General features: G+C 43.2%; 2 protein-coding genes across 43 annotated transcripts in view; one reads left to right on the forward strand and one right to left on the reverse strand.

The window, feature by feature from the left end:
- Window positions 1-23,301, forward strand: part of LOC310845383 (uncharacterized protein) — a 124,555-nt gene that overhangs the window by 93,281 nt on the left and 7,973 nt on the right. The window lies entirely within an intron of this gene.
- Window positions 1-23,301, reverse strand: part of ANK3 (ankyrin 3) — a 380,323-nt gene that overhangs the window by 75,952 nt on the left and 281,070 nt on the right. For 29 of the 42 annotated variants that reach the window (XM_083740203.1, XM_083740249.1, XM_083740239.1 and 26 more), the window contains 7 exons: window positions 19,349-19,546; window positions 13,911-14,009; window positions 6,072-6,170; window positions 5,847-5,945; window positions 4,001-4,096; window positions 2,118-2,190; window positions 1,862-1,924 (listed from right to left, as the gene is read on the reverse strand). In XM_083740203.1, coding sequence (XP_083596329.1) covers window positions 1,862-1,924; window positions 2,118-2,190; window positions 4,001-4,096; window positions 5,847-5,945; window positions 6,072-6,170; window positions 13,911-14,009; window positions 19,349-19,546 — 727 coding nt within the window. The remainder of the gene's footprint in view (window positions 1-1,861; window positions 1,925-2,117; window positions 2,191-4,000; window positions 4,097-5,846; window positions 5,946-6,071; window positions 6,171-13,910; window positions 14,010-19,348; window positions 19,547-23,301) is intronic. The other 13 variants (XM_083740208.1, XM_083740229.1, XM_083740206.1 and 10 more) reach the window with 1 other exon arrangement.

Consider the following 23,301-nt stretch of genomic DNA (forward strand, 5'->3'; position numbering starts at 1 on the left):
CGGATCCACCCTCTGAAGCAAGTACAGTGTGATCTGTTTGGAGAAAATTGCCACGGCTTATTGGCACAGCATACGTTTGGAATGCAGGAGGTCCCAGATTGAAATGCTGCCATCTCTAGGTAGAATCATGAGGAATTACAGATTTGGAAAGAACAGGGGATTTGAGGGCCCCAGTCCAATACTGGATCTACATACAGAATCTGGCAGATGACTGCTCAAGTTCTCTAGTGAAGGAGAACCCACCACCTCCTGAGGCAGGAAAAAGGTTCTTGGGAAGAGGGTCAGGGAGAAAGATTCTGCTTGACACCCCAAATGGCTGTGGCCAAAGACAACCATCACAGATGAAGCGGACCAATATTCTGAGCATAGTTGTCAACATTTCCCTTTTTTAAAGGAGAATTCCCTTATTCCGAATAGGATTTCCTTAAAAACAGGGAAAAGTTGACAGCTATGATTCTGACATGGTATTAGAAGGTAGATCCTTGTATCTTTGAAGGCAGTTCCTTGCATCCTTACACTCAATGTGTTCCCAACCATTGTTATACCAGAAAAGGGACTCTTCCCTCTCCAGAAACTGGCTCCACCCACATCTAGCATGTGACAAAAGTGTTTAATTCAAGCTAAAGTTATAATCTCCGTACACTCAGAAGTGGTTGCGTTTGTACACACCTCTAAATCATGGTTTATTGTGACATACACAAGCTGCAGTGAGCCTTGGGTTCAGCCACTCCTAACTCTTCCTCCTGTGTAGCTGAGAGGAGCATAGAAGCTTTTACTTTTCTCCAGGTTTCCATATCATCTAAACCAAGCACTGTAATTAACACTAACTACAGTTCATTTCAACAAGCCAGCTTCAAAGAGAAAGAAAGAAAGAAAAGATCTGAAATCAGCTTGTTTGAAATTACCCATAGGTAATGTGAACCTAACACTGAACTTAACAGTTTATCTTATTACAGGTAGGTAGCCGTGTTGGTCTGCCGTAGTCGAAACAAAAGAAAAAATTCCTTCCAAAGTGTGCATGTACACGAAATCTCATACCAATAAAAAACTTAGTTGGTTTCTAAGGTGCTACTGGAAGGAATTTTTTTAGTTTATCTTATAGTTTAAGATAAGTTTAACTTTATAGTTTAAGTTTATCTTATGGCTGCTACTTTAAGGTTGTTAATATTGTTTTATAGATTATAAATGCTGTATTGATGCACAACCATTCTTTTATATGATTTACACTGTATTTGTGATGTTCTATTCAGTGCTATTTTTCTAGAAAGAGGTACTGGAACGCACCATGAACGCCTCCCTTGTTCTCTCATAATGGCAATGACTCCCACCTGAGAGGTGCTGGAACTGGTGAATTCCAGCTGAAAAAGGGCCCTGCTTCTATTATGTTCTGTCATGTTATTTTTATTTATTGTTTGTAAGCCGCTTAGGGATTAATTTGAATGAAAAGCGGCATAGAAATATAATACGTTGAATCTATCAATCAAACCAAACCACAGTTTGTTGCACCAGATGACACAACAAAACGTAAACTAAAAGTGGGGGCAAAAGCTTTCAATCCTTCCTTCTGCCTGTGTGGGAGGAGACGGGCAGAGGTTGAAGGCCAACTGTTAAATGCTCCTGTTGATCCATGTTGTGCTAAAATGTAGCTTAGCCTGCTGTGGAATCACCGACAGTAAACACAACACAAATAGAAATAGACTACTGACAGGAAGAGGTCCGTCTATGTTGTTGGGTTTTCACCAGCTATGCAAAAGCTCTGCAAAATGGTAGTGTATATGCAGCTTTGATTTGTCAAGTTAGAATAGAAAATGGAAATGCTGAAGAGCAGAGCCCACTGCAGTACAAAAAAAGTAAGAAATACCTTCTTCAACATCTGAAATATATTCACCATCACTGAGAATTTCAGGGGCATTCGCTTTACGAACTGCACAATTTAAGCGAACAAAACGTTAGGTCAATTATAAACGGCTGGGGTGGGAAACATACCCGATTTCAACAAAACAATTGAATGCTATAATTTTAAGTCCCCTGCCCCTCCCCGCAAAAATGATTGAATAACAACAATGTTTTAACATACATTTGTGCTGAGAAATAAGAAGCAGCTCCATTATACATACCCTCATCATCGGACATGTCCAAAACTTCATTCATTGTTTCCGGTACATTCATTTTATGCTTTTCTGTGACAGTCTGATGAAAGACAAAGAAACATCATTACAGACTAAAACTACCAGTAATCTTCACAAGAAATGACAATTTCAATAATATTTAATATTTTTTAAATGCCCACCCCCAAAAGCTCAGCACTTTACGCATATATTGGATGCTTCCACATGGGATGGGTGCTCAGTTTTTGTTTGCAGTATCCATAGAACATCATTGGCATCAAAATAATAGCCCATATTCCCCCCCTTTCAATTCTGATTTTCCCTTTGCAAAATAAGTCTGATTTTTAAAAACCCAGTTACCAATGCCCCATTTGCAGTAGCTCAAAAACCCTCTTGCAATATTCAGCTTCCATCTAGAACTCATTCCATCCAGCACTCACTGTGCTAGCAATTCTTACAACAATGTTGTAAGGTGGACTAGTATCTTTATCCAAGATATTTCAGCTATGTACTGGGGGCAAGACATATGGTTTGCTTTTCTGAGTTGAAGGATGAAGAGGCATTTTAAATGAGGCTTTGTTGTCTTAGTTATTACACTAGTGCTTTGCAGGGGTAGGACAAATAAAACCGCAGAAGCTGTAATAAGGCTTTCATATTTAAATTATTGGCATCATGGAGATGTGTAAACAAACTTTCAATATAAAACAGAGAAATTGTTCCCAATGGTTTGAAAATATTACTGTACTTTAGCTTTATATTGTGTTTGGTGATTCACTTTCTATGGTTTTAATCTTACCGTTAACTGCACAGCTTAACCAATATCGGTTATTGGGTGGTATACGAAACATGTAAATAGAAATAACAAATAATAATAATAACAGGGGAAATATTGAATTGCTGCCTGCAGTGTGAGCTTTGGCTCAAATGCCTTTATTGTAACACAGCACTTTTGCTTTTTGCATGATAAACTGTGGGGGTTAAAAAAGAAAAGCTCCAGCTTCTCTCAGCAGCAGTTTTCCAGTTGCCAAACACTTACTTTGAACTGGTTAAAAATACTCAACAGCAAACATTAATTTATCTTTCCCTGGGTGGTCTGTGTGATTTTTCACTCCCACAGCTGTTCCCACACTAATTATTACTCAGCTAAAAAAATCCACAGGTGCGGCACCTAGATACAGTAAATAAATACAAAAACAAAAAACCCTCCAGTGATAAATTTCAGCTTCCATTCATTTACACTACACTACATGTTATCTACCAATCTGAAGTGAGTTTTAACTACAGATTCCTTAACATTTCTGGACAGGTTAGACTACATTGGCTAGTTATTAAGAACTCATTCTGATTTGGCTGAGATTTGTAGCAAAACGTTGCATCAAGCAATTTTTACCCCACATGTTCCAGTACATTTCCCCCATCATTTTTCATATGGAAAAATAAATAAATAAATAAATAAATAAATAAATAAATAAATAAATAATCAATCCTGATTTAGGGGTTTCTTGCACAAGAGCACCCACCAGCTTTAATTGTGCAACCTGAATTTGCCAGTATGTGATAGAATCCCATCCCTACATGGTGAGACCTAAATCAGGGATGGGCAACTTGCTCAACAATGGAAACACCCCATTGGAAAGTTTTGCTGTTCCTATTTCAAACATAGTTCAATAAAAGTAAGTCCTTGAAACTTTATCTTCTTAGGGAGATGGCTGGAGGGAGTTTCAGTGCTATGACAGCCATTGCATCAAATAACTCTGAAGACAAGTTGCCCAGCCCTGTTCTAAGTTGAGCAGCTGTATACTCTCTGACTACACTAAGTCAAATATATCTCTGTAAAAGAAAAATTAAAAACCTGACATGACATTCACTGTTGAAAACATATCCATACTCACAATCGTTGTCATGGTCTCTTCTGTTACCACCTTTAGCGTGTCAACGACTGAAATGTAGCCAAGTCGTTTGGCAATGGCAAGGGCAGTGTTCCCATTCTAAACAAAATGAAATGTTCATCAAAAAGATTCATGTTAATAGGAGCTTGAGGGATAACCAGAAGTGCAGTTTGCTTATGCTCAGCAAACTGTATAAAACCAGTTGTGAAATCCACTGGAAGAAGAGGCAAACGAAAAACGTGTGCTTCCCACAAAGCAAATGGTCCACTGCTCAGATTTAGCTGGAACTGCAGACAGTTTGGTTCTCAAAGTAAACTCAATGCTTAATTTGCAACTGTTACATACAAGTAACTCAGTAAGTAGGTGGCAAATTCAAACTGCAGAGCCAAGGGACATTCTGGATGCAATTCTTAGAGTACAGGGAAGATGTTTCTCTCCCCAGCCATGCATTTCACAGTTCTTCCCCCTCCCCAAGCTGTTCACATCAGGATAGCTTTTAGTGTCCGATTTGTTACTGTTTGTGTACCCACCAGGGGGCGTTGACAGGGGCAGGGATGTATTTACCCTATGCAAAGGTGTTTGGGGAGGGGAGCATGAAACGGTAATATTTAATAACAAAGTACAGGATACATATGCATTTTGGATAATGTTGTGTCAACAATGATTAAAAACCCAGCACTAAAAATGCTGCGAGTGCCCAGTAAACAGGAGTGCAAACACAGCCTTAATGTGACACAGAAGGCAGTTATGAACAAAATATTCTTTTTCAGGAGTCTCCTGGGGCTCTATCTACACTACAGTGTCACAGCTTCCTACCAAAGAATCCTGGCTGCTTGGTGAGAGGAAAACTCCCAGGAAGGCCCCTACACAAAACTACAATGTCCAGAGTTCCCTGGGAAGAATGAATGATTGCTGAATGAGTTTCTGCTTGTAGCATACATATGCCCCGGGTTTCAGCAGACACCACACTTTCATCACGGAGATTCGGCAAGGAGCATAATGATGAGGGCCACTTCATGTAGTGACTGTGTTTGCCTTGGCTACCCCAGTAGCTCAGTCCTGGGTCCCTGGCAGAAAACGCAAAGTGCAAAGAACCAATGCATGCTTGTAATCAGGCAATGTGCAACAGGATTCCCTGGCGACCACCTTTATTTTATGAAGGCCAGAAACTTCATGGGCCTGAATTTGCAGAGAAAACCTCTTGGTGCTTATGAGCATTATATATGAATTTACGTGGGGTTACACAGCTAAGAAGAAGAGGAAGCGTTTGGATTTGATATCCCGCTTTATCACTACCCTAAGGAGTCTCAAAGCGGCTAACATTCTCCTTTCCCTTCCTCCCCCATAACAAACACTCAGTGAGATGAGTGAGGCTGAGAGACTTCAGAGAAGTGTGACTAGCCCAAGGTCACCCAGCAGCTGCAAGTGGAGGAGCGGGAAAGCGAACCCGGTTCACCAGATTACGAGTCTACCGCGCTTAACCACTACACCACACTGGTTCTCAAAAGCTAAAGGTTGCTTTCTCTGAATACAAGGGTGGGTCAGGGTCTACCACGGATCCAATCACCCCAAGACCCTCTCAGCTATGCTGGTGTAGAGCTGGTGGAGCAAAACATGAAGGAATGTCCCTGCCAGATAACGCTCCAGTAGGGCTTTATCTGTTATTCCACTGCTTCCAGCTGAGATATAGAATTACTGTGCCCCGTACCATTCTATTCCCATTTCCCCCCTCACTGTGCTTCTATAAAACCAATATAATTCCTCAAAAAGCAGAGCAGCAGCAGCTGCCAAAGGGAAATGATGAATAGACTAGAAAAGCCAAGTGTAATCTCTTTTACATCTCTCTTACCACAGTGAGTTCATTGGGTGATGCGCCATTCTGGAGCAGGACGTTGATTATATGGGTGTGTCCCTGTTGAGCTGCTTGGTGCAGAGGGGTGTAGCCATTCTACATAGGAGACAAAGCAGAAAAAAGTGCACAAACAACGGCGCTGGAGACTCCATCCGCACACACAACCAAGGAAGGAAACAAAGGGGTGGGAGGGAAGGGTATGAGAGAAGAGTGGAATCTCACCTTCGTTTTGGCATTAACTTTTGCAAACTGCTGCAGAAGAAAATTAACTATCTTTATGTTTCCATAATGGCAGCCAACATGTAATGGTGTATACCCCATCTGGAAGTAAAACACACACAAAAGAAACAGGGAGGCAGAAAGAGGAATTAATAGGTGTTTTGAAAATGTAATAGATTCCCATCCCCAATCCAGCTCTAGAGGCAAGGTGAGAAAGACTATAGAACACAGCTCTTGTGGAGAAACTAACACAGAGCACTAAGGAACACAAAGACCCAAGACAATTTTGAAACTATGGTTGACACTTGTTCAAGACACAGGAAAGAACAATGATCTCCCCTCGCCACCAGCTACCCACAGCTCACTCTGGGACAAGACTGAGAATAGAAGACGCTGAACTGCTCTAATGAACACTAAACTGTTGTAAAAACGTGCTTAATGTTTGATTGTATCATTTAAATCATATATGCATGGAATGTTTATTGGGGTGGTATATCGGGATTGTTTGCTATAAGTATTTTTGAGAAACTGGAAAATACACTTAAAATTGTTTTTTTTAAAAAAACCCAACACAAAACAAAATGTATTTTAAAACTTTTTTTGGTCCTTTAAAAAGGTATTTTCCCACAAATTGTGCCAGAATATAGATGGACATTTGAATGCAAATACCACTGAAAGCAATGGAATGAGGAAAGACTGATTCCCGTGTGTATTCGCTTGATGCCCACAGTTCCTGATCCAAGTAATACACTTATGGAAGCCTCCTTAACTGGACAGAGAAAATATGAACATCACAGGGTCCTTGATGACATGTACAGAGCCAAGCGGGGGGTGGGGGGCAGGGGAAGGCAAATCAAGTAAATCAATAAAATTAGTTAACTGAGGTTCTGCCTCCCCGCCCCCCCCCCCAACATAAATCCTGGCTACACCCATGTTTGATGGGCTTATGCCTTTAATTTGTTTTCATTTCTTCCTACACAGCTAGACATTTGCCTTTCATAATGAAAAGGAGTGGCACATGAAGAAAAGCCAGAGTCTGCCTTGTTTTGTTTTTTTTCATTTTGAAGTTGTTGTTTTTTAAAGCATTTTGCTTTTGCTTTCACCTTCATACATTGCCAACTGTCCAGCAAGACATGTACACATAATCATTTTTGAGAGGCCTGCCAATTTAAAACCGAAACCAAAATTCAATGCAACATACAAATCAATAAAGCACGGAGGTTAAAATAACATTTCGTTAAGACAAGAAAAAAACAAAAAAAGCAGCAGGAGTCATAAGAACTCATTAAGAACAATTAATATATCAATTATAATAATCGAGATCTGAAACTGTCATAACAAATGTTTCCTGAAAGCTAACCATTTTAATGGGACATAGGAATGAGTGAAGTCAAGACATTTGGCATATCTCCCAGAGCTGTGCCTTCAATAGGTGAGGAGCCACAACAAAGAAAGGCTTGCAGCGCACTCTCACAGATCCCACCTCACTCACTCACAGTGTTGTGTATCAGGTAGACTTCAGGACTTCATACAGGGAGGCCCATGTTCAAAACCCTGAGGTCTTTGGAGGAAGGATGGAACAAATGTGAGAAGCAAGGACAGGGCTTTCATATAATAATGGGTAGGTCTGATGTCAACCACCAAAGTGGGACACTGAATTCTTAGTGTGGGTCTTCTGAACACTATAAAACAGTAGCATCACACTAATTGACAGTAAAAAGCAGACTACTCCTTTTCTGAACAGTCAATACTACCATTACTGCACACCACACTCTGTGATATGGCTGAGGACAAGGCTACAGTCTTCTGTCCAGGTATTCATCCCATCAATATTTTGCACACAAGTATGTGTAACAAAACCCCAAATGTTTATGCATTCTTTTAAAAAATGAAAGGTGATTACTGATCACCTTTAATCAACAACAAGAGTGGGTGGGGGCTGCACTAACAAGGGGTACTGCAGGATCCGTGTACTCATGTTGCATGAGGCCCAGCCCCTCTGCCCCTGTTCTCCTCCACTCCCTGGATTTTTCTGGTCAGTGTATTTGGGGCATGTGAACTCCCATTTTTTTGCTGAGCACCCAAGAAGGATGGGCAGACCTTATGAGAGATTCATGTTGCTTTTTTAGGCGCAACACAGAAAGTTCCTACACACTCTCTGAAAGATCCATGTGGCGGCTGGCGGTCTGTCATTGCTCCTATACATACCCAGGACACTGCGTCATGATGCAGACATTAAATGATTCATGTGTGAACCAGTCCTCGGACTGTTGTTGTCATGTGCAAAGCTCAACTCTCTCTTTCTTCCGACAGTAAGCAGATTCCTGCTTTCCTAGCAGCGGCAGCAGCCAGGGACTGTAAGTCATGGCTGTGTGGGAAGGACTTTGCACAGAACAAAACTGTTGCCAGACGGCAGGGACAGTGCAGTTTGAATGCTGATCTCACTGCAGTGTGGGTGGGTCTATTAAAAGCTACATACCAGCACGAGGCTGTTGGACATGCAGAGGCCTAGAAAGAGGGCTGAACTATGTCTGATTAGCCAGTGTGCACATGGAGTTGAAGGCAGAGGAGAAGGAGACACTGAGGAGTGAGACCAACCTGGCACTGAACCTAGCTAGGACTACAGTACATGAGCCTTTGCTTTCCCTTTGTGGTACTCCAGTTATTACACAATTGGTTATGCATTGGAAACCAGGGGCAGGAGGGGAATGTTTATGATTGGAGTTTAAGCTTCTCTTCCCCACAAACAAACAGGGATAAAATTTGCAATAAAAGATAGGGAGTTTATGCTGTTATTCACCAATGCTATAGCTTCCACCTCTTTGTTCTCCGCTTAAGTTTATCTTGATATAATCAAGATTGTTAATTGTTTTGGCAAGAAGTCTGCTTGGATATCCCCAGGAGCTTTAATGGTGACAGGCACCAGCAGATTATCCTTAAAAGCCATTATCTCTTCCTGCCTCATCAGCCTGCATCAAGATAACATTAATCTTTCCTTTCTTAAGAAACTTGCTTACTTAGTGGAGTTGAACTCAGAATGCATGTCTGAGACAGTTCACAAGAAGGTCAGTGGAACTGTTTATTTTCCAAAGCAGGGAGGTGCATCAAATATACAAACCTTCATAAAGGTAAAGGTAAAGGAACCCCTGCCCGTACGGGCCGGTCTTGCCAGACTCTGGGGTTGTGCGCCCATCTCACTCAAGAGGCCAGGGGCCAGCGCTGTCCGAAGACACTTCCGGGTCACGTGGCCAGCGTGACATCGCTGCTCTGGCGAGCCAGAGCTGCACACGGAAACGCCGTTTACCTTCCCGCTAGAAAGCGGTCCCTATTTATCTACTTGCACCCGAGGGTGCTTTCGAACTGCTAGGTTGGCAGGCGCTGGGACCGAGCAACGGGAGCGCACCCCACTGCGGGGATTCGAACTGCCGACCTTTCGATCGGCAAGCCCTAGGCGCTGAGGCTTTTACCCACAGCGCCACCCATGTCCCACACAAACCTTCATAAGTACATCTTAATTCTGGATCACCAAATGCTATTTATCAAAAAATAAATATCAGCGTAATGCTGTAGTTTCAGTCCGTTTCGCTAAAGCTCTGTGCAATTTATCCTCTTGGTTTTCTGCATTTTGCCTGTGGCTCCCTAAATCCCTGCTTTGAAATGGATATTTCAGTGTGCATGTGTGTGTACTTTGGAAAAGGTGAGCAGTGCTTTCTCTTAGCACATTATAAAAGTGAACGCTTTGGGGCGTAAGAGTGAAGCGCACCTCAATTTTAATTCAAATGTGCTTCAGCAAGCAAAAGTCTAAAGACTGAAGTATGGTTGTTGTTATTGTTGTTATCATTTATTAAATTTGTATATCGCCCTTCATCTGTAGATCTCAGGGCAGTTCACAAAATTAAATTACAACATAAAAAACACTCCATTACTCATAATTAAAAGGCAAAGAGGTAGGCTCACTGAAGAACAGAAGGAGGGCAACACAACTTCATCTCTCCTTCAGGGGTTCAGGTTGCCTCCCTGAGAGCAAAACCGGCACCTGCTAACTGAAGAGCAAAGCTATGCAGTCCTGTTCTGAACTCTGACCCTTCTGCTAAAGGCTGAAGCAGCAGAGGGCTACCTTAGAAGATATATTGCAAAGCTTCCTCATGGCCACAACCATGTCATCCTGCATCAGAAGCCATCTGATGAAGAATGGCCATCAGGAAAACATAAGCTAATGAATGCTGACAATATAGTCTATACTCCATGGATGTTCTAGGATGAAGTTAATGCAGAGTAATCAAAAGTCTACCAAACAGACCGGCATCCACAATTGTTATACTGTGTCAAAACAGTGAGATAAACAGCCAATTCCCAGGCTGCCTGCTCAGTCGGTAGAGAAGTAAAGAAGATAGCCTTTGACGACATGTACTTTGTTGCCAAATTGCTTTACGTTCAAGAGGCACTTCTGTTTAAACTAATTTCTTGATTTCCTTAAAGCAGATGTGCACCCTGTGAAGTTCTTGAGGAGGATGCCAACTGGCAGATTTCCGCTGCTTACACAGCCAAAGAAGAGTATGTAGTAGCTTGGGCAATTCTCTCCCCGCACCCCACCCATGCATGTTTTGAGCATGCTTAGTCAGTATTCTTTAAAGCAGGGAGAAGCAACATAGTGCCCTACAGATGTTGTTGCACTCCAACTCCCATTAGCCCCAGCCAGCATGGGCAATGGGTCGAGATGAGGGGATCTGTAGTCCTGCAACATCTGGAGGACAATAGGGTTTTTATTCCAATGCAAATAGCAGGTACCAGACCCCCAGTTTGAATTTGGGCCACCAATGGGTGCAAACCATTAAAGACACTTCAGTCCTGATGTGTATATGGGCCCAATACCCGCTATTTGCTTTTTAAAAGTTATTCAAACCATTTCTACTTTCATGGTCCCATGATCTACCTGCAGCTAAGTTCAAGAGCCATAAATGATATTGGCCTAGACAACAGAACATTGCATGTGCCTATCAACACGTCTAGGCTGCAAACACAGGATAGATTTAATTATCACTTGTCCCCAAGCAACTCTGACTATTCTAATTCTCTGGCAGACACTTATCAGCATTTCCAGTTTGTTAAACTGACTGCACAGAGGCTGCACCAGTAAAAGATTCTAAGTCTTCATTGCTTCATCCCACCCCAAACAAGCAGTTCCAAAATTCTATGGAAAAATAAACACCAGTGTTGCACAAAAGCATGCCATAAAAATAGCACAAGGTATTTCAGCAGTGTCCTATACTTTGAGAAGGTATTAAAAATCCAAACAACTTGAGATATGATGTTGCTTGCTCTGTAGGTTGATCCTCAAGCTGTTTTTGCTGCTGCAGTCAGATACTAAGGCCCAAATATGAGCACTAAACAAGCAAACAGTGTCATCCAAGCCTCTAATTAAGCTACAGGCGCTTCTGGTGTCAGAGACCATAAACCTGAAATAGCTGCCCTTCCTTTATGTGTTTTACTGAACACATAGAGTGCAGAAAAGGAGGGAGGGAGGAGAGGGGAGGGAAGGGAAGGGGAGCTTTGCCAAGTTCCTGTTTCAGGAAGCCTGATGAGACAAATTCCTTCGCCATCAAGGTTCTGCACAGAACCTACCAGAAAACAGAAATGCCATTAAGGGGCTTTGTTTATTTATTCATGTGGTTCTTGCAAAAATGACACCCAAAGTGGTGTAAAATGATAGAAATCAAACAATAACACAATCACTAAATTCTAAAATAAAAATAAAAATGCAACAATATAAAAGGAATCTACAAACTAGACTAAAACATTTAATCCACCTTCAGGGGATTTTAAAATGAAGTATGATCAATTAATCTATAAATTTAAAAATTATTTTCATATTACCAATGCCTCAACCTTTTTGAAATATTGAAGGAAATGTGGGCTAAATGACCACTACAGCAAAAATTGCTGGTGATTCCTAGAAGGAAAGGTGGCCTTTAATATTTTATATTGCTCTCCAAATGCCACTTATGACTCCAGAATGAAAATAACCTTTACAAACCCACAACTGTGACCTTAGTTTGCTGCCTCAAAGCTCGAAATCTATCCCCACCAAATATGGCTTTATGGCTTAATCCTATCTCCCACTTATTCAGAAGACAGGCTTGCTGTTATTAAAGTGAATGTATGATTTCTACCTTAGCCAATTTCCCCACCTATTAAACCAATTACAGGCTTCATCCTACATACATCACAAAAGAGGGGGAGGGTTGACCCAAGATAGTTCTCATCCCAAAATGGACCATGACAACTTACTTGTGGCTAAACATGAAGTTAACTGGCATAGCTAAGTTATTTTTTTTCTCTCTCTCTCTCTTCCCGCATCCATGAATTTTGCTACTGCAGGCTAATAGCAATGTCATTGAGTTTTATGAGTCAATAATTGGCTTCCTAACCTTTGATAAGAGTACAAGGGCAGGTAATTATTACTGTAGCGTGCATTCCCCCCCCCCCCGCTGTAGTCAAGAGTCTGACAACTCTTTCATTAGAATGTCAGCCTAGCCAGGTCTGGTGCTGCTGTCTGCTAAAATGTCAGGAGACAGGTCCCTGGTCCCTCTCTAAACAGCAGGGCTGTGAGACCACACATGCTGCTCCCCGCATATGGCCAGTCTGTCTAGCCAGCTACCCAGCATCTGGCAAGACACATTTTTTGCTTCTTCAACAGAAAAAGGAAGAGAAAAACCCTTGCAGGATGACGTGAGAATTAACAAAAGGGAGACGCAAGGTTTATTTCTGGGATGTGTCGTGAGAACTGATCATGATGCTGGTGGCACATCTGAAGCTTATCTCCCTGTTTCTTTCTCTTTCTTTCCCCCCTTGCTTCATTTCTGTTTGTTTTACTTCATTATTATTTCATTTGGTGTCCTCTACTCTGGGTCACTGAAGGGATTGTATGCACATGAAGGTGACAGGTGGTTAATGAAGGGCCCTGTGTGAGAGTCGGGGAAGGGAAGATCTCTCAGGGTGAGTGGATGGCAGAAGAAAGGGAAGCTCCCAGGTGAGAGCAGGGAGGGTCCACCTGGGGCATTGCATCCTTTGCCAGCACCTAGGGTATGTGGGTACACTCACAGGTGTGTGGGGAGGGTGGGCAAAATTTGCAACACCAACCCAGCCCTCACTGATGCTGCAGGACAGGCGTGGAGCATGGAGGGCTCATGGGGCCACACTGTGCTGCCTGACACCCTGTGCAGAGGGGAAGCCCAGGCCCTTGGTGGGTGCATCCCCCCTAACACTCACCTGGTGGTCATTCAGTGAGGGGGCCATGGCTGCAGTGGCAAGGCAAGCAGTGGCGTAGCGTGGGTTGTCAGCACCCGGGGCAAGGTAAGTAATTTGCGCCCCCTAACCCGTGGATTTTAGTAGGGGCAGAGAGCTGCGAGTGCGCCCCCAGATGTTGCGCCCGGTGCGGCCGGCCCCCCCTGCACCCCCATGCTACACCACTGAAGGCAAGACTGGGCCCCAGGGCCCAGAGACCCCTAGCAGCATGTGGGGTGGGACAGAGACCCCTCCATAGGGGTGCCCTCAAAATCATGTCCCCACACTATGCTCCTGTTTCCACCCCTTTTGTGTGAGACAAGGATAAAGATCTAACTCTGAGAGAGGTTTTTTCTCTTTCTTTCTCAGTTTTCTTTCTATTAGCTTTAATAAAAAGCTTCAATAAAATTTTAGGGGGGGGGGGAGACTCCAAAATTGATTATTGTTTTTTGGATGGGGGAGATGAGAGGTATCTGTTGCAGGCCAGTCACTTTGTTTTCATTCATTTTCTTCTCCTATAGGAGTATTTAAAGACCTGGCATCTCAAAGAAAGCATACCTTGGTGGGTGCATCCACAACAGCACCTTGGTTAACGAGGACCTCGGCCACCTTGACTCGGTCTTCTTGTGCAGCCAGGTGGAGTGGAGTCAGGCCACTCTGTAAATCAGACACGGCAAATTAGTTTCTTACAGAAGGGACACTTGGCAACACAGAATCATAGGACTGCAGAGTTGGAAGGCACCATGAGGATCATCTAGTCCAACCCCCTGCAATCAAATTCTGACGTGCAACAAGACTTTTGGTCTTTCCCGGGGCTTAGCACAGGCATCCCCAAACTCGACCCTCCAGATTTTGTGGGACTACAACTACCATCATCCCTAGCTAACAGGACCAGTGGTCAGGGATGATGGGAATTGTAGTTTGAAAACATCTGGAGGGCCAAGTTTGGGGATGCCTGGCTTAGCAGAAAATGTCCTTGTGATATGCCAACACTTTACAGTAGATGGAACCTTGGTTTTCAAACGTCTCCATTGACAAATGTTTCGGAACTGGAACGCCAAAACCCCGGAACTGCCTGCTTTGGTTTTCAAACACTTTTCGGACGTCAAACATGCTGTGCGGCTTCCATTTTGAGTTTCCCTATTGTATTGAGTTTTCGGTTTTTGCACATTTCAGAACTCAAACTGTCTTCCGGAATGGATTACATTCAAAAACTGAGGTTCCACTGTATTAAACATGCCCCATTACAGGTTACGGTAACAAATGAGCAGACTCGCATCAGTGTACCAGTCACCGTTATTTCATAAAAGGAATGTTATTTTTGCGTACCATTGGAATAAATGCACTACAACACACTGCTAGTTCATCATTAAAAACCTCAGAGTTTATTTCTTCTCACCATTTAACCTGTTATGTAGGAGGCCAGTCAAGAGCACTGCAATTCATGTCCAGAGTCTTGTAGCTAGCCACAACCTAGCATATAGGAAAGTGCTTTTTGAATGTTCAAAGATTAGATTTATTCCCTCATCAACTCAGCAGTGTTGGTCACTTTAAAGATCTGCTACTTTGTGTCTCTCTGCTACCCCACTGTGGACTTGCTGAGCTTTGCTGAAAGTGTATATGACAGAGCAGAAAGTGACAGATGATTTAAGATGTGGACTTAAGCAGTAAATTTGTTGGCAAAGCTCTTTTCTCATAGACCCAAGTCCCTCCTGTTAAACTGAACAGGGTCCAGGCAGCTCACACCTTAACATGGTTTTCTGAATTAGACTTGCTGCCAATTCAAGCTGGTTAGAAATTAAATCATCCCAATCTTGTTCAGGCGAAAGCGAGGCCTTCCCTTCCCTGAGTTTTGACATGTTGATTTGAAATGTACTCAACCTAAGCTTTTTACACAAACACAAACACATACAAACATCTATAGAAACATAATACATGCACACAGCCTGATACTTCAAAAGTTGTGTCACAACACCCACCCTTTCCTGTTTGCTTTTAATTAAGTCAGGGCAAATTTTTCAGCAAATGTGAAATAAACACATAGGCCACCAAAACTTGATGAATATTCATGGCAACGTAATATACTCAGTAGCTTTATCAAATAGCAGGCACTCTCCACAAGGCAGTTTCATTGTGAACTTGCTGCTGCTCATTTTGCACAGTATCCACATATCACTGTTGGCATTGAAATTGCACAATTCCCCCCAAATTTAATTTGGATTTACCTTTTCTGCACACTTTTTTTTTTAACTCACTGGATTTTTCATGGAAACCATTAATCCAGATTAAATAGGAAAATAATATGGGAAAGGTGTTTGTATGAGGATGGATGCAGTGGAAAACGTCAATGTGTAGTTAGCAATATATGAGCACATGACAAACTTCTGTGTGGAAACGCTCCAAGAATCAGACCAAGAATGCTACCAAGTTGGAATAATAATGGAACAGGGAGCACATTAAGGCTGAAGCATTGCATGAATAGGCAGTGAAGAAAGACAGTGCAGGTCTAGCAGGCTCTGACGCTGTTCCTGTTCATACCTCCTCCCCAAGAAGTACACCTATGGCCTTTTTGGTGCCAGGTGAATGAAATGAAACTTTATTTGCGTCAGCCATAGGCCATAGCAACAAAAGAAGACTGCAATATACACAGAACAGAAATAAAAAGTTGATTATATAAAACACAGATTATATAAAACACAGTCAAATAGTGGATCTTATTCTGATTGCCCCAGCTAAAAACCCTGCAACCTCTGCTGTCACCTGCTCATCTTGATCTGCCAAGAGAAAGGACACTGTGGCAGTGGTTGGGCGACCCAGAATGGGCAATAAAAGAGGGGTGATAATCTCATTCCTCAAGTCTTTATAAAGAGTGCAAGCCAGAAGGGCATGCGCCACCGATTCGGTGCTGCCATCTCCACAGGGACATAAGTGTTTTTCATGTGGAATCTGTTGGAATCGTCCCTCAGGTACAGCCGAGGGCAGTACATTCAACCTTGCGAGAGTAAAAGCACATCTATATGTTGGGATTGCTAGGTTATGCAGATAGGGCACCAGAGAATCAAAATGGGAAGGTGGATTTATGGCATGCTTTTCTCTGGTGCCATTACAGATAAGGAGTGAGCTGTACATAGCAAACAAGCAAAGGGGAAATGGCTGCTGAGCTGCACCCACCATTGTGAGGCCTGAGGAGGTGATGATGATGATGCCTCTCCAGCTGCTGTTATTGGCTGTGGACATCCTGTGATGTCACAAAAGCACATGGAAGCTCAGTGGACATACAAAAGCAGACCAAGGGGAAAGCCCAAGGCAAAAGCTTGAAGAGGACAAGGTGGACAACAGCTGTGTTATTCAGTACTTGGTGGTCTCCTTCCGCATGGAGGCGAAGTAGCAAATGGAAGGAGGCCATCATCCATCAATGAGATGCTGTGGAGCAACAAGAAGGCACATATACCTGCTGAGGAGGATGGTGGCTTGAAAGCGGCAGATATCCATTGTTGGAAGCTGGCGATGGACCTGGCAGAAGCTGTGATTAGCATGTGGAAGCCAGGGATGCCGCAGGGTTGAAGGAGGCTGAATTTTGTGCACGTAAGCTGGTTGAAATTCACCTTCAGAAGGCCACTGACAAAAGCTGTGTGGATATTTGTGGGTTGATGCTGGGGTAAGTATGAATGGTGAGTGTGGACACACGTCACCCACCAGACATGGTATGCCTGGGAATTGCATGTTCAGATAGCGGTGTAGGCTGCCCTCCAGGCTCTGGGCGAATGAACCACTGGATCATGGGTGGAAGTCAGCGGAGGTTGGCAGGCTGGCCAGTGGAGGTGGCTGGATGATAACTCTTGAATGAGGGCCATTCCCTTCACCGTATCTGTGTTTGCCTTTCATGGATGTCACAAGCTGACGAGGCTTTCCTCGAAAGCAGCAATGAAGGGGACAGCAGAGTTTAAGCAAGCCATCTTCTACTTCTGAATCAAGGTATTTCTAAATACATCTAAGTAACGTTCATGACATTCTCCTTTCCAGCACCAGGATGGGAGGCTGTGCAGATGCGTCCCTAAGCAGTTGCCGTGGGCTACAAACTTCCTGTGATGTCACAAATGGACAGGGTGGCTGAGGGGGAAGAGGCAGTTACTTGTGGGAGGTGGTTGGAAAAAGGGAGAAACCCCAGTAGAAGGTTCAGGGGAAGTTGGGATAGGCAGGGAGGGCCAGCTGGATATGCAGAAGTTGAATATGGGCTGACTCCCTTCTGTCTACTTGCATTGCCAACGTTTTGTTCTCTCATGGCTCCTGTACCTGTCTCACCTAGATCGCTTGGCAAGAGCCCCAGCCCTTTAACGGTTCCTGCATTTCTGCAGAGCGCCAAAAACCGTGGGAAATAAAATGAAAAACAAGAACCTTGCCGGGCGTCCCTGCGCCCACTGGACCCTGCGCATGCTCCTTTGCAACATCCAAAGCCAACGGTAGCCAGGAAGGTGTGCCAGGTGAATAAATTTTCACTTTCCCAGGCATTCTGAGATAATTTTAAGATCTCTAATGTTTTTAGCTCTCCTGTGCCAATTTAAGTTTTGCTGTTGCTTGTTTTATTCATTCAGTTTTGTACTGTGATTGACCTTGATCTGTTAAATTTTCAGAGCTGTTGTAGATTTTTTTTTATGGTTTTCAGCTTTTATTGTTAAGTATCCAGTGGGTATTGTTGACTGGGCAATATACATTATGCTGTCTTTTGAAGTTGTACCTGTTTACACAGGCATTCCTTTGATCACTCAACCTGAGCTTCCTGTTTTAAATGCCGTGCTATTTTATTGCATAATTGAATTATGGATGGTTTTAAAAAAATGTTTTAATTGGATTGTTTTATTGTACATTTTAATTATGGGTGGTTATAGTTCAAAGTTTGTAAAAGTCTGTTTTTGCATTAAGTACTGTATAAATGAATACATAAATATTGCCAATAAATAAATACTTGAGATAGTATCAGTGCCAAACACAGTAATATACTTTTTTGGGTGGTACCATACAACATCATCCCTCTCCAATCACAAACCCTAGCAAAAGGGGTTTCCCCTCTTCAAAAGTTGTCAGAATGCATACTGCCCAATAGACAATGTCTTCTGGATAGACAACAGGAAAATTGAGGTTAGATTCACACCATGTATTTAAAACACCACTGGGAGAAGTGCAGAGAGAAGAAACACAAATAGATTTTCAAAGTCATTCAGGGTCTGGCTAAGCATTTTCAAAATGATTTCTCTATTCAGTGTGCAGCCTGGGTGGTTGAACTGAGCACTGTTCTGCAGGTGCACAAACAGAATGCTTTAAAACACACTGCAGCAGAGACAGCACTTGCACATACTGCTTACAAGCCACCAGGAAGTCAAAGCCAGTGCTTGCATGGACAGGTAAGTAAGCAAGGGAACAAAGTGGGGACAATTTGCAGATAATTCTCTTCTTGTGCAAATGAAATAAGCCAACTGCACTTTTGGGCTTCATTTTCTGGACTTGCACCACAATCAGAAACCAAGTTGATCCACAGTAGTGATAGCAGAATAGGGGAAAGCTCTGTGCCAAGGGTTCCTGTATTGCTTCCTGATTTCTTTGAAGAGGAGGCACCTATAAAGGTTGTATATAGAGCTGCCTAAGGAGTAGTGAGTTGCCATTTGCCCCACACAATCATATTTAATAGAGGTTTCCTGTCACATACACTCCATATTTGTAAGTCGTCCATGTCCTCCTCAGATGTTACCGGATTGGAGCTCTCATCACCCATAATGACCATTGGCTATGCTGGCTGGGACCAATGGGAACTTGGGAATCTGGCAACATCTCCTGCATTCCCCCCACCCAGCAGTGTTTCCCCCAACCAGCTGCTTTTAGACTACAATTCCCATCATCCCTGACCACTGGTCCTGCTAGCAAGGGCTGATGGGAATCGTAAGTCCAAAAAGAGCTGGAGACCCAAAGCTGGGAAACTAGAGCACACAAAGAAGAAAACATACCTTGTTGCTAAGATTCACATTAGCATTTCTGGTGAGAAGCAACGACACCATGTCCACATGGCCCTCCTGGGAGGCAAGGTGCACAGGAGCAATGCCCTGCCTGGTCACAGCATTCGCATCGGCACCATATTCCAATAACGTGGTTGCTATATCCATCTGGTTCTTCTTGGAAGCTATGTGAAGTGGTGTGTAACCATTCTGCCAGTGCAAAAAAACCAAAATATTTGAGTCATCGGCTCATTCATAAAATACCAGGAATACTAACTTTTCCTCAAGTCTCATGACTACTTGTATTTTGAATTTTTTATATAAAAAACACCTCTATTTCATATGACCAACCTTTAGGATTTCTTGCATAATATGCTCACAGAGACTAGGATAAAAGGTTTTCTTTTTTTACAAAAAAAAAAATCCTCTCATGTAAATGAAACATTAAATAATATTTATTTCATTGATATGGTAACATATCACTTGCAGAATCCCATAAAGCAGCTATTTACTGTTTTTCTTATTATTCCAGTCAGCTCAGGTAATGAGGAATCCTCAAGGGTACATAACCATGAGGTTTGTTCTTATCTCTTTCCTACCAAGCTGCCCTTGCAAAATGAAATCTGAAGGTAGGAACCTGATCCCACAACTACATGGAGGCAGAAGAGTTGGCCTAGTATGATCAACGAGGCCCAAAGATGTGGACTAGAAGGCACAGACTACTGGCAATATTAAGAGAGACTGAAACAGCCCTTGAGAAGGTTAGTGGGGGGCTGCTACCACAAGACCACCTCAGCAACATAATGGAAAGCCCCACTTCCTCATGCTGCTCAACTGGTGCAGTGAGATGGAGAGTTAGGGTCTCATGCTGTCTAGATTATGTACCCGAAGGCCGGAGTCTATCAGAGAGTGGATAGATGTGAACCCATGTCCAAGCTTGAGGGCAAGCTTATAGTTGCTTGTAAGGGAAAGAATGATTTGTGAGGATGGCCTATAGTACAGGCCTTCCAGAAGTCCACAGAAGTCTTCACTTTCTGTTTGTTTTTCAAATTGTTTAAAGCAGTTCTACCCTGCAGCTTATTTGACTACATTCACAAGTGTACACAAACACACTACAAGAAAACCTTAATTTAATCAACAGGAAAACAATATCAGAAACTATTTCTAGTTTGAAGTTTTGCTTCTGAAACAGGTTGTTGAGGTAAGAAGAGGAAAAAACAAGAGAGTAAGGTATATGTATGAGTAATAAGGGACAGTTTGAAAGAAAAGGCACCCAAGGTAAGCTGATGGGCATTTCATAGCAACATGGCATCTTCTAGCACCTTCTAAGTAAACAAATGCATGTGGAGTAAGCATAAGACTGGTGTGTGTTTTGCGGCTCTTGGGTAGATGAAAAGACTGGCATGCGACTCATGTGGCTATTAGTTTGATGGCTGCCTGAATGGCATTTCGGCAATATTGTTCTAATGGATCAAGCAAGAAGAAATGGTTAAAGAGGAGAAAGAGAGAGGCAAACCAGCGAGAGTGACAAAGAGCGTAAAGCCCTGTTGAGGGAGTCTATTTCAATGACAGCGATTGCACATTTTCTTATCAGACTTAAATGTCTAATAGGAAGTCATCTGCCATCCCCATGTAATTTCTCATCTGACCGCACAACATGCAGCCTCAGGCAGTGGGGGAGCAGGGAGGCAATTATTAATCCCAAAAGTGATGGTGCTCGGTTTGGTTCACTTCTATGGCTCACGTGTCGAAACATGTCTTGTTCCAGGAAGCCTCTTGGCAGGCACTGAAACGCCAAAGTGGCAGCTGCTAATCCATTTGGTAAGAGACGAGTGACTCTAGTGACCCGATCTATAATTTCTGGTTCTCTTTCAAGCCTGTAATGTTATCATTCTGGGTTTCAGAGAGCCACTGGCACTGGGTGCAAGGGCAGCTCCTGCTCCTAGGGAAGGAGGCACTCTCTTCTTCCTCAGCTTAGTGGCTTTCAGCATCAAACTAGGTCAGCATCCTGTCCCCTATATAAAGAGTGTGCTTATTTCATATCATTGCACCGCAATGCTAAAGATTTGGAAGCCAGCCCAATTTATTTCCTAAGGCACGGCAAAGGCGTATTTCCCATACAACGAGGCCCCGCTGATGCTTCGGGCTTTCTGCATGAATTTGACTTGCCTTGCCTTTCCAATGAATAATAACTGACCCACAGCTTATACTATGATTTCCCTCCATGATCTCTTTCGTCTCTGCTCATGCAAGAGGATCTGACATCTATGCATTTAATCATCCACTGGCAGGCAGTCCAAAGGGGTTTTGTTTTTTTAATGCAATTTTCCGTCGTCTTAAAATACATCTTGGAAAGTGCAGAGCTCCGTTCCAGAGATGGAAGAATTTATATACCCACCCTATTTCCTTTTAAATCTGATGGGCAAATGAGTACAGTTTGATTACTGTTTTACCCTGCATTCTTAATCACTCATTTTTGCATTACCCTGCAACCCATCACTTTACAAAGCAGCCTTGCCGGCATTTGTCCAGGAGGGTCAAAACCCCCTAAACACATGCATTGTAAATGAATGCATCTCTGTAGAACAAAGTGGGAAACCTTTGACCCATGTTGGACTCCCAACTCTCATCATCCCTGGTTATTGGCCAGACTGGCTAACGGCAGTCAGAAATCTAAAGACACATGGGGAGAGGGACACAGGTTTCCCATCCCTGGTGTAGAAAGACCCCTATGGCCTTGTATGAGCTTCATACTTAGGTGGGGATTTGGATATGGGCCCCAGTTCAACATTCCTAACCACAGCACCATCCAGCCTTTCTGCACTATCAGGTTCTAAGGCTGGCTTGCTAGCTCCACATGTATAGAAATCATGGCTCTGGAGCCTATGAACCTGCAAGACTGCTTGAGTACTGATCACAATTGTCTTTCCTAGGTCCGATGTCAGCACACGGCATCTCCAGGCAAACGCCAGGGGACTGAGACCCCAGCAAGTCCCATCACCATTGCTCGTGTAGTGGACTGGTTGTGCCCCTTTAAAAAACACAAGCAGCAGCATAGCCCCTTCCCACCCAACACCAAGAGCAGCTGCGGCAAAGGAGCGAGCTGTCATTTTTATTTTTAATCCCCCCCCCCTGTCCCTGATTAAAGCGAAAGTTCTCTCCCACCCTCCTTCATTGCAGCTGCCCAGTTGACTTCTTGGTGCTGAGCAACAAGGGGAAAAAATTCTGCAAGGGGCCCAGCCAGCCAGTTCAGTGCACTTGGGTGAGAGGACCATTTTCATAATTTTTCTCCGTTACCACCCACTCTTTGCTGCAGGGACTGTGAGGCTGCTGCAGTGAGTGGCTGAATGAGCCATCGTCTTAACAATTCCCCAGTGCCCCAGACTGAGCAACACTACACTGGGAATTAAAGCACCAGCTTCCTCCCCCTTGCAGCTCCCTGTTCTTTGTAGCACTTACCTGATTTTGTGCCTAGTATGGACATGCGAGGGCACCATGCTAAGGACCCCCAGGTTGGAGGCAGCCCTAGTCTTCCCCATCAGATTCTCCAAAGCTTAACCATCACCTTTCAGAAAAGCCTTTTGCTACCACCTGATCATTTTTCAGTCTGACCTGCCTTAGAGAGCCATGAGAATTCTCAAACAAAACATTTCAGTGGGGTTTCTAAAGTATACGGCACATCTTTAATCAAAGTGGTGTTGCCTTTTCTTGGGTTGTGATCAGACTAAGACTACAATCCTGTGCCCATTAGGGGGAGTAAGCCCAGTCAAACACTTCCAAGTAAACACACATTGGAGAGCATGAGAAAAATATGAAAAATAGAGATGCTGGGAGGCAGTCACGTAGGCGATTTCCTGACTCCAATTATCACTTTATGTGATCTGATTTTTTAAAAAGTACCGATCTCCCAAACTATACCATGCACAGAAATCCTTAACAGCATTTTGCCAGGTTTGCTCTAAAAT

The sequence above is a fragment of the Podarcis gaigeae genome (genome assembly GCF_964106915.1).
Source record: "Podarcis gaigeae genome assembly, chromosome: 5".
NCBI classification, from domain to species: domain Eukaryota; kingdom Metazoa; phylum Chordata; class Lepidosauria; order Squamata; family Lacertidae; genus Podarcis; species Podarcis gaigeae.